We start from the raw sequence: 11434 nt of genomic DNA, 5'->3' as shown, positions 1-11434 counted from the left end.
TGTAATTTTATATATCACGATTGTTATAATCAAGTCTGTTGTAGTTAAATAGAATTGGTATGCAGTACAAAATAATAATACAGAATTGTAGGATAGTTAGGTTCCTAAAATAGAGGGGAGTTAGCTTATCTCTTAACATGTATATATGTAACTCGTGGATTAATGAGAAAACACACAGAAAACATTCACTTTCATGGTATCAGGACACTAATCCTCAAACCCTTCCAAACAATCTCGTTTTTCACATCTTCATCTCCTTCTCCATGGCAGCAGCTCGTCTTCACCCTGCTATTACTGTGAGCAACATAAAAATTTTTATCCCTATCACTCTTGAACTAAATACAAGCCACTATTCTTCATGGGCAGAATTATTTAAGATCCATTGTCAAGCATTTGATGTTCTTGACCACATCATTCCATCCACAGATGACTCCTCATCTACCACACCTGCAGGAACCAACTTTCAAACATCTACAGCAGATTGGAACAAGCTTGATGCAATTGTTCTATCCTGGATATACAGCACTCTATCCAACGAATTACTTCTCAATATTCTTTCTCCTGGTTCAACAGCTCAACAGACATGGGATCGAATCAAAGGCATTTTTCATGATAATCAACATTCAAGAGCAGTTCATCTTGCTACCAAATTTGCAAACACCAAACATGAAAACTTCTCAAATATGTCAGCCTATTGTCAAGAGATGAAACACATAGCTAATCAACTCAGTGATGTCGGACCAAAAATTGAAGATGACCGCCTCGTTCTTCAGTTAATTACAGGACTTGGTGAAAATTATGATACGATCGGATCTCTTCTAGCACACGCCAAAAAGCTGCCATCCTTTTTTGAAGCCAGATCGATGCTAATTCTGGAGGAAACAAGAAAAGCTAAGCAATCAGTGACACCCACTAACACTGCACTAATTGCTTCTGCAAACAACCCACCGCCACAAGTTCCAGCACCGATTCAAGCTTACAATCGCCCTAATTATCATCGTGGTCATCCCAATTTTAGAGGAAACAATCGAGGTCGTCACAATTCATCTCATGGCAGAGGTTGTAATTCATACCAGTATCAATACAGTCCAAGCCCTAATTACCAGAATTCACCTCAAAGGGCCTATGGGCCAAATGTATGGCAGAATCCTTCTTGGGTTGTTCCTCCATGTCCATATCTGACTTTTAATTGGACTAGGCCCAACAACAACCAAAATCAGCCTGGAATACTAGGCCCACGTCCACAATATCAATATGCCAACTCTGTTGCTTCGACTGCTACTCCCACTGACATTGAAGAAGCATTGCACACAATGACTCTCAATCCACCGGATGAAAACTGGTACATGGACACGGGTGCCACCTCCCACATGACAATTAATCAAGATAATCTTACTTCTTATTATCCAAACAGGTTATCTTCATGTATTATAGTCAGTAATGGCCACGGAATTCCCATCTTGGGCTACGGCTCAAATACTCTCTCCATCAACCCAACTCGACCACTTTATCTTTCAAATGTCCTTCATTCTCCTAGTTTAATTAAAAATCTTATATATGTACGCCGTTTAACTACTGATAATAAAATCTCTATTGAATTTGACCCGTTTGGTTTTACTTTGAAGGACTTTCCGAAGGGGACCCCTCTAATGCGGTGCAACAGCACCGGTGAGCTATATCCGTTCAAGCCTTCTTCATTGCTGCCACCACAACATCATTTCACATTTTCAGCTTTTTCACAAGACTTATGGCATAAACGCCTAGGACATCCCGGCGCAAATATCATAAAGTCTCTTAGAAATAAACATTGTATTCATTACAATTCTAGCAATAAACGTACTTTTTGTCAATCTTGTATTTTTGGCAAACATATATGCCTTCCCTTTTATTCATCGTCTACTAATACTCTAGCTCCATTTGATATTATTCATAGCGATTTATGGACCTCCCCGGTCACTAGTAGTGGTGGTCATAAGTACTATCTTTTATTGCTTGACAACTTTACAAATTTTATATGGACTATACCCCTAAATAATAAATCACAAGTTTATACAATCTTTAATCAATTTCATATGATGATACAAACTCAGTTCGGAAAAAATATCAAAACACTTCAATGCGACAATGGAACCGAATATAACAACCATAATTTCCACTCTTTCTGTGCTCAAAATGGCATGAAATTTCGCTTCTCTTGTCCCTATACCTCTTCACAAAATGGAAAAGTTGAGTGCAAACTTCGAGCAATTAATAACATCATGCGTACCATTCTCGCACACTCATATGTACCCGCAAATCTATGCACTTGAAACCGCCACTTATCTTTTAAACATTCTTCCACATAAAAACTCTCATAATCTATCTCCCACTCGACTTCTTTACCATCACACTCCATCATATGACTCACTTCGAATGTTTGGATGTCTTTGTTATCCGCTCTTACCATCTTCTACTATTAACAAACTCGAGCCTCGCTCTAAACCATGTGTCTTTCTAAGCTACCTCAAAGACCATCGCGGATACAAATGTTATGATACAACTACACATAAAATTATAATATCCCGTCACGTTGTATTCGATGAAAACACTTTTCCCTTTGCTACCACAAACACGTCTACTGATCAACAATACCATTTCCTCACAAATCACTTACATCCTCTCTATTTTAATCACATAAATCCTATCACTTCTATTCCACTCCAACCTTCTGTTAACACCAACTCAACTCCAACGATTGATTCACCCTCTTAATTTGGCCCAACAAGCCCAACTATGTCACCTCATGACACTAGTCCACCAAACACTTCTAATATTTCAACAAATACTACTGATAATCCGATAAATGCATCCACTGCAAATAATTTCACTAATTCAAACACACCCTCTATTCCTACTGTTTCGAATTCTCTTCCTACCCAATCAACCTCTTTTCCTTACATGCAACTCCTACTATTACCACTAATACTACTCATCCTATGACTACACGAAGCAAAGCGGGTATCGTCAAACCTAAAGTACCTTTCAATCTCTCGGCCACCACCTCTATCTCTCCTATTCCTTCTAATCCAAAACACGCTCTTTCCGATCCTAATTGGTTCCGTGCCATGACCGATGAATACAAGGCCCTTTTGGATAATGAGACATGGACTCTTGTTCCTCGTCAATCACATATGCATGTTATCCGATCTATGTGGATCTTTAGATACAAAACATGCTCTGATGGTACATTTGAATGATACAAAGCTAGATTAGTAGGCGACGGTCGCGCTCAACAAATAGGCATTGACTGTCATGAAACATTTAGTCCCGTGGTCAAGCCCGCTACTATTTGTACGGTCCTCAACATTGCCGTTACCAATAATTGGTTAATTCACCAACTTGATGTCAAGAATGCCTTCTTACATGGACATTTAGCCGAAATCGTTTACATGCACCAACCATTAGGTTTTCGTGATCCCAACAAACTGAATCATGTATGCTTGTTAAAACGTTCATTATATGGCCTCAATCAAGCAGCTCGCGCTTGGTATCAACGTTTTTCCGACTTTGTATCTACTATTGGCTTCGTAAACAGCAAAGATGATCACTCGTTATTCGTTTATCGTCATGGAAACAACACGGCATATTTATTGTTATATGTTGACGACATTATCTTTGTAACATCATCTCACTCACTTCGAAGTACACTTTTAGAACTTTTGGGTAAGGAATTTGCAATGAAAGATCTAGGCCCTTTAAGCTCATTTTTGGGAATCTCTGTATCACGTACTGATCAAGGTCTATTTCTAACGCAAAAAGCCTATGCAAATGATATAATTGTACGAGCAGGCATGTTATCGTGTAATCCTTGTGCTACACCAGTAGATACTTTAGGTAAACAAAGTGCAACTGTTGGGGTTCCTTACTCGAAACCAACGCTATATCGAAGCCTAGCCGGGGCACTTCAATATTTAACCTTCACCCGACCGGATATCTCTTACGCGGTACAACAAATTTGTTTACACATGCATGCTCCCTATACATCTCATGTACATGCTCTAAAAGGAATCATCAGAGACATACAAGGTACGATTTCCATGGGTTTACATATCACGCCATCTTCGTTAGATGATCTCGTGGCGTTCACTGATGCCAACTGGGCTGGATGCCCCGACACTAGGCGTTCGATGTCCAGTTATTGCGTATATCTCGGCGATAATTTAATATCTTGGTCTTCAAAAAGGCAACCAATTTTATCTCATTCAAGTGCGGAGGCCGAATATAGGGGTGTAGCTAATGTTGTGGTCGAAGTTTGCTGGATATGAAACCTATTAGTAGAACTAAGCTGTCCAATTCACAAAACAACACTGGTATTCTGTGATAACGTCGGTGCTATTTACTTATCTGGAAACCTGGTGCAACACCAACGAACTAAACACATTGAACTTGATATTCATTTTGTACGGGAAAAAGTGGCTCGAGGCCAAGTTCGAATTTTGCATGTTCCAACCAGGTTTCAGATAGCTAACATTTTCACTAAAGGCTTACCACGGGTGTTATTAGAGGAATTTAGATCCAGCCTTTGCATTCGTCCACAGAACGCTTCGACTGCGGGGGCGTAATAGAGTCAACAATTGTCAAATAGCAGTAACATTTGTAATTTTATATATCACGATTGTTATAGTCAAGTCTGTTGTGGTCAAATAGAATTGGTATGCAGTACAAAATATGTAACGACCCGACTTTTTCGACTTGCTTTTGTGCCTTGTATTTTTGCGAAACTGCGTATCTGTGCGTACTGTGTTACTTTATACTCTGGAAACTTGATATACGTGGTTTACTTCCATTTATATGTTAAAACGTGCCTTAGAGTACGTAGGATACTTAACTTGTTCAACGGAAGCCTTTATAACCGTTAGTGTTACTTAACGTTTCACAATAGTAATTATTTTATAATAATAATTACTTGAGCTTTTGGATGCTTAATTTTAATTAATTATTTACTAGATCACAATAGTTAGTCTTGTTGGACTTTCTACCTTATTAGACCTTAGCCCACCCTACACTAGCTAGTGGCCCAATTAATTAGCTCAAGTATTATTACTAGTGACCTATAATAAATAAAATAAATTAATTAGTGAGTCATACAAGCATTTGGATAAGGATTATCCATATTGTTACATGGGATTCTAGCATAAGTACATGCTTTAGACAACCACTAACCAAAAAGCAAAATGGTGTCTCCTCCCCTCTCCCTTAAAACCTACGGCCAAGAGGCCCTTCCAAGTCATCAATCCATGTCAAAATTTTGCTTATAAATACTAGCCATTTACCTCTCATTCAAACACTTGCTCATTTGATTCTCACACACACTTGCTCTTTCTTTCCTTCCTTTCTTGTATTACTTGTAAGTTTTCTTTTTCTTCTTCTTTTCCTTCATCATTTTCGTGGCATATCATCATCATTATGGAAGATCAAGCTCTTTAGCCTTGATCTTGATTATATCTTGTTGATTCAAGCATGAATCCTTCAAGAACATGGAAGATTCAAGCTTTCTAGCTTTGAATCTTCACCAACTTTGTAGATCTATATTTTTCTAACTTTATTCTTGTTGTTTTGTTAAAAAGATTCAAACTTTTGTTTGTTATCTTCATATATCTTAAAGATCCAAGCTTTATGCTTCAAGATCTTCAAGAACAACCAAGATGCAAGCTTTCTAGCTTGAATCTTCATATCTTGTTATTGGATCTAAGTTTTCTAGCTTATGATCTTGTTGTTTTTTTATAAAGATCAAAACTTATGTTTATGGTCTTCATGAAACTTAAAGATCCAAGCTTTATGCTTCAAGATCTTCAAGAACACTAAAGGTTCAAGCTTTCTAGCTTTGTGACCTTATAAATTGTGTGAAAGGGATCCAAGCTCTCTATCTTAGGGTTCCATCACTTCATTTAACTTAGATCATGTTCATACTTGTTTGATTGATGTAAAGTTTGTAACTTTGTTTGTAAATCGGACTTGTAATTGTGTTAAGACTAAGGATATGATGTAACCTTGGTTCATCATCCATCTAAGACTCTTAAATGAGTTGTGTTACCACTTGGTCTTAACATATTGTGTATTTATGATAGAATCTTGGTCAAAAGTGATGCTAAACCATCAACGAGTTGTACACTTAAAGCTACAAGCATCAAGGATGAGAACCATGATGAGCATCAAGCACCAAGAACCCTACCGGAGCACTTTTCCACTGATTTTCGTATCTGATCAGACCACCTGGGCTACTGAAAAGTTGATTTTTAGTTAGTTCGGTTCGATTAAATGATTTCCCATTTAGACCTCGTCTTAATCCGAGTTACGGTTTAGGATTTATGGCCCTCCGAGAGTCACTACACCCTATTAACGTTGTGCTGAAATTTCTGACCTACTCGTACTTAAACCGTCGCCACGGTCTAATGAAGACGAGTTAGGTTCTGAAAATTGGTCAGCTGTTGGGGAACTTACTTAGCTTTTATGATGATGAATGATGATGATGATGACACTTAAACTTATTTTATACACTATTAGAACTTATAAGGACAACCTACTGACCTAGTAACCTTTGATTTAGGTTGAAGACCTTTCGGACCGACTTACTACTTGCGTACTTTCATTACCGACTTTACCGCTTTTATCACTGTGAGTTATAGCATCCCTTTTTACTTTCACTATTTTGGTACTGAGAATACATGCGCTTTTTACATTTTACATACTAGGCACGAGTACTTAAACTTTATATGTGTGTGGGTTATACAACGGCATAAACATTCCCCTTAGCACGGTAACGTTTAGTCATTGGTTTTTGAACCGGTGAATGCGAATCTTAGATATGGATCCATAGGGTTTGATATCCCCACTCGGGCTAGTCGCGCTAGCATTTAATGGGTGTTTAATGCTTCGTGAACATACGCACTCGCCAAGTGTACTTTCAGGGGGTTATAAATGTTAAGTCTAGTTACCGGGTGCCCACGGTTATACATATACTTTTCATACTGTTTTGTTACACTGAAATCTTGTGGCCTACTTTACGTTACTGTTACAACTTAAACTATAGCTCACCAACATTCGTGTTGACTTTTAAGCGTGTATTTCTCAGGTGCCTAGAGGTTTCTTGCTTCCGCTGTTAGATTTGCTGTCATGCGGTTAGATTTGCTGTCTTGCTGTTAAGGACCTGCTGTTTTAGTTATCCGCTGCATTACTAGAGATGTCTCATTCATGGAACTTTTCTGTTGCATTCATAGTTTATGTTAATTTCAAACAATGGCTTTGTAACGACCTTAGGGTCAAATAATTATTTTTATGCTCCTATTCGTAGGATGCGCGCTATCTTTTTATGAATGCAAACTGGTTTTCAAACAGCATGTAGTATTCAACCGTGTAAAGATCTTGTTGTTGACGAATCATACACGATGGTTTTGTACGGGGCGTCACAAAATAGCAATATAGAATTATAGGATAGTTAGGTTCCTAAAATAGAGGGGAGTTAGCTTATCTTTTGACATGTATATATGTAACTCGTGGATTAATGAGAAAACATACAGAAAACATTCACTTTCAAAATGTATTCATAAGTCGACAATGTCATACTACACAACTTATTTAATACTATGTTTTCAAATTCCGATGTGATGCTGAAGATTACGATTCATCATAACAATCAAGGAAAACTTGTAAGTAACTAGAGGGGGTGAATAGTTACTTAATGGTTTCTTAAAACATTTTCGAAATCTTTAGCCGTTAAAAGATAATTTTTAAGTGTGGAAGCATTTGTGTTTGTTAATGCAAGTATGTAAAGAACGTAAGTGCACAAACACAAGGATTTATAGTGATTTGGGAGGATGTTAACCAATCCTCCTTAATCCACTCTCAAATTCTACGAATTGAAACTTTTCTTCACTATGATACCCCAAACCTGTAACGACCCGGCAAAATCATCATTGACGGCGTCTTTAACTTAGGTCCCGTTATGTGGCCGTAGTCCCTAAATGAGACGCGTTTGACCAATATTATGTCACATTCATTTGAAACGTGTGTGACTTGCAAAGTTTTAAGTAAACCAAACGATTTGACAACAAGTAAGTTTCCAAAAGTTATAAAGTATAAATGAAATAACTTGCGACATAATTAGTTTAAAATCACGGTTGCTATAAATAGCGTAAGTATGTATGCTTTAAGTTTGAATCCAAAGGTGCTATCACTAGCGTATGCATGTATGCTTGATCCCAAGCAAGTATTCAAAGTATGCGGAAGCATGTATCAAGTAGCCAAGTATGAACCTAAGAAAACATATAGAAAACTGTCAACGAAAAACGTTAGTGAAATCATAGGTGTATGTATAAAGTATGTTTTGAACCACAAGATTTAGTATAAACCGATTATCAAGCGTATACATCTCAAAAGATGTGTTTGTTGAAATGTCCCGTTCATATTGATTATAAACATTCCATATTAATTGATTTCGTTGCGAGGTTTTGACCTCTATATGGGACGTTTTTCAAAGACTGCATTCATTTTTAAAACAACCATAACCTTTATTTTATCAATAAAGGTTTAAAAAGCATTACGTAGATTATCAAATAATGATAATCTAAAATATACTGTTTATACACGACCATTACATAATGGTTTACAATAGAAATATATTACATCGACATATGTTTCTTGAATGCAGTTTTTACACAATATCATACAAACATGGACTCCAAATCTTGTCCTTATTTTAATATGCCACAGCAAAAGCTCTTAGTATTCACCTGAGAATAAACATGCTTTAAACGTCAACAAAAATGTTGGTGACTTACAGGTTTAACCTATATATATCAAATCGTAACAATAGACCACAAGATTTCATATTTCAATATACATCACATACGTAGAGATAAAAATCATTCATATGGTGAACACTTGGTAACCGACGAGCCTTGTAGTTGATCAAATAAGTCATCAATTCTCGGCAGTGGATAACGGTTTTTGATGGTAAGTTTATTCAACTCTCTATAGTCAATACACAACCTAAATGTACCATCCTTCTTCTTGACAAACAAAACAGGAGCTCCCCATGGTGATGTGCTTGGTCGAATGAAACCACGTTCTAATAGTTCTTGCAGTTGGCTTTATAGTTCTTTCATCTCGCTGGGTGCGAGTCTGTAAGGAGCACGAGCTATTGGTGTAGATTCTGGTACAAGATCTATTTGAAATACAACATCATAAACATTCCCCTTAGCACGGTAATGTTAAGTCATTGGTTTTTGAACCGGTGAACGCGAATCTTAGATATAGATCCATAGGGTTTGACATCCCCACTCGGGCTAGTCGCGCTAGCATTTAACTGGTGTTTAATAGTTCATGAACATACGCACTCGCCAAGTGTACTTTCAGGGGGTTATAAATGTTAAGTCTAGTTATCGGGTGCCCACGGTTATACATATACTTTTCATACTGTTTTGTTACACTGAAATCTCGTGGCCTATTTTACGTTACTGTTACAACTTAAACTATAGCTCACCAACATTCGTGTTGACTTTTAAGCGTGTATTTCTCAGGTGCCTAGAGGTTTCTTGCTTCCACTGTTAGATTTGCTATCATGCTGTTAGATTTGATGTCTTGCTGTTAAGGACTTGCTGTTTTAGTTATCCGCTGCATTACTAGAGATATCTCATTCATGGAACTTTTCTGTTGCATTCATAGTTTATGTTAATTTCAAACAATGGCTTTGTAACGACCTTAGGGTCAAATAATTATGTTTATGCTCCTATTCGTAGGATGCGCGCTATCTTTTTATGAATGCAAACTGGTTTTCAAACAGCATGTAGTATTCAACCGTGTAAAGATCCTGTTGTTGACGAATCGTACACGATGGTTTTGTACGGGGCGTCACATTTGGTATCAGAGCATTGGTTGTAGGGAATTAGGTTGCATTAGTGAGTCTAGACTGACCCAAGTAGGATTCACTAATAGGACTAATCTACAACTTGCTAGTTTACTTGTTTTTGCGAAACTTACTACATGCTTTTGTCTACATTTTCAGCTGTATGATCTTACTGCATGCTATTACTTATCTTCAGTGCCATGCGAACTTGTTGTATGCTTATTTTCGCTATTGCATGATTATTATCTGCTTTCACATGTTATTTCTGTTTAGCACTGTTATTATTACTGCCATGCTAGGTTACTGTAGTGCCTAATACGTGCTTGCTTTATGACTTACTGACATGGAAAAGTTATTTTTCCTTGTTCAGATGTCGGATATTCCACCTGTCATCATTTTGGGCAGCGATTCAGACTCGTCAGCCGCCTCACCTACTGCTGCTACCGACACACAGCACCCGTTAACCAGTGACCCTGACGCTTCATCCTCCAGAACCAGCAGCCATACGCCTGCCCCAGTGGTTACCTCAGGCGGAGCCCAGGACCCCCCGGAGATTCCAGCTCTACTTGCCCCAGAACCCTCGGAACCACAGCCCCGCTCCGGTGGTGTTGTGATTCCCGGGGAATACGGGGACGTTTCGTTCCGTAATGAGCAAAACCATTTGTGCTGACGCCTTCCTAATGGACGTGTCATACCGATCCCACCCTTCAGATACCGGATCATGACTACCGATCGCCGATCGCCGCCACCTTCAGCTGTTTTCGACGATTCATCATCCGACGACTCATCCACAGATGACTCTAGTGACGATGACTCCGACAAGGAGGACCCTGATGATGCACCTGTACAGCCACCCTCCACCCCGCCGAAGAAGCGGTACCGTTTCGATGGCACCGTTATTTCGGGGATCAACGGAGGTCGAGCGTTCACTAACGCACATGGTCAGCGTCGTAGGGTTACCGCCCGTAAGCGGGTTGTGCCTTACCCTGCTGATCCTTTCGTGTGTAAGCCTTACCGCTATGCAGCATCTACTTCTGGTGCTGGACCATCTGCACCACCGGCACCACCTGCACCAGCAGTACCGCCTGCTCTGCCAGCCCCTCCCTCTGTCGAGGAACTGACGAGGGAGGTGGAGATCCTCCGTGCTCGGGTAACTGAGCTCGAGGACTAGATGTCCCACGTAATGGACATCCTTTACCCACCGTCACCATAGGGCATTGTAGTAGATTTCATTATGTAATCTCGTTTGTAGTTCATGTTTTACTTATGTATTGTACGAACCTATGCGAATGTATGCAACTCTTTATTAACGAATGAAACTTTATATTGTTTAATTCTTGCACAATGTTCTATTTACGTTACTGTATGTTGGTTTTGCGGTATTTGTACCTGGTTGCGTTACTTAATTGGCATGCGTTGTATACTATATTATTATATATTAAATGCTGGATTTTGACTTAAGTCAAAATTTTTGTTTAGAAGAGCAATGGCAAACGGACGAGCAGTACCCACAGCAGCACAGATCGAGGAAATGATTGTGGAACGAGTAGC

The 11434-nt window shown here is 38.7% G+C and overlaps 1 protein-coding gene across 1 annotated transcript; it reads left to right on the top strand.

Annotated features, from left to right (window-relative positions):
- The first annotated feature begins 263 nt into the window (after nt 1-263).
- Nucleotides 264-4304, top strand: LOC139853560 (uncharacterized). Its single transcript, XM_071842948.1, has 2 exons — nt 264-1809; nt 3244-4304. The coding sequence occupies exons 1-2, from the start codon at nt 264-266 to the stop codon at nt 4302-4304; spliced, it is 2607 nt and encodes an 868-aa protein (XP_071699049.1).
- Nucleotides 4305-11434: the final 7130 nt, after the last annotated feature.

The sequence above is a fragment of the Rutidosis leptorrhynchoides genome, chromosome 6, assembly GCF_046630445.1.
Source record: "Rutidosis leptorrhynchoides isolate AG116_Rl617_1_P2 chromosome 6, CSIRO_AGI_Rlap_v1, whole genome shotgun sequence".
NCBI classification, from domain to species: domain Eukaryota; kingdom Viridiplantae; phylum Streptophyta; class Magnoliopsida; order Asterales; family Asteraceae; genus Rutidosis; species Rutidosis leptorrhynchoides.
Note: the sequence above shows the minus strand (reverse complement) of the source record. Positions and strands in the feature narration are given on the sequence as shown.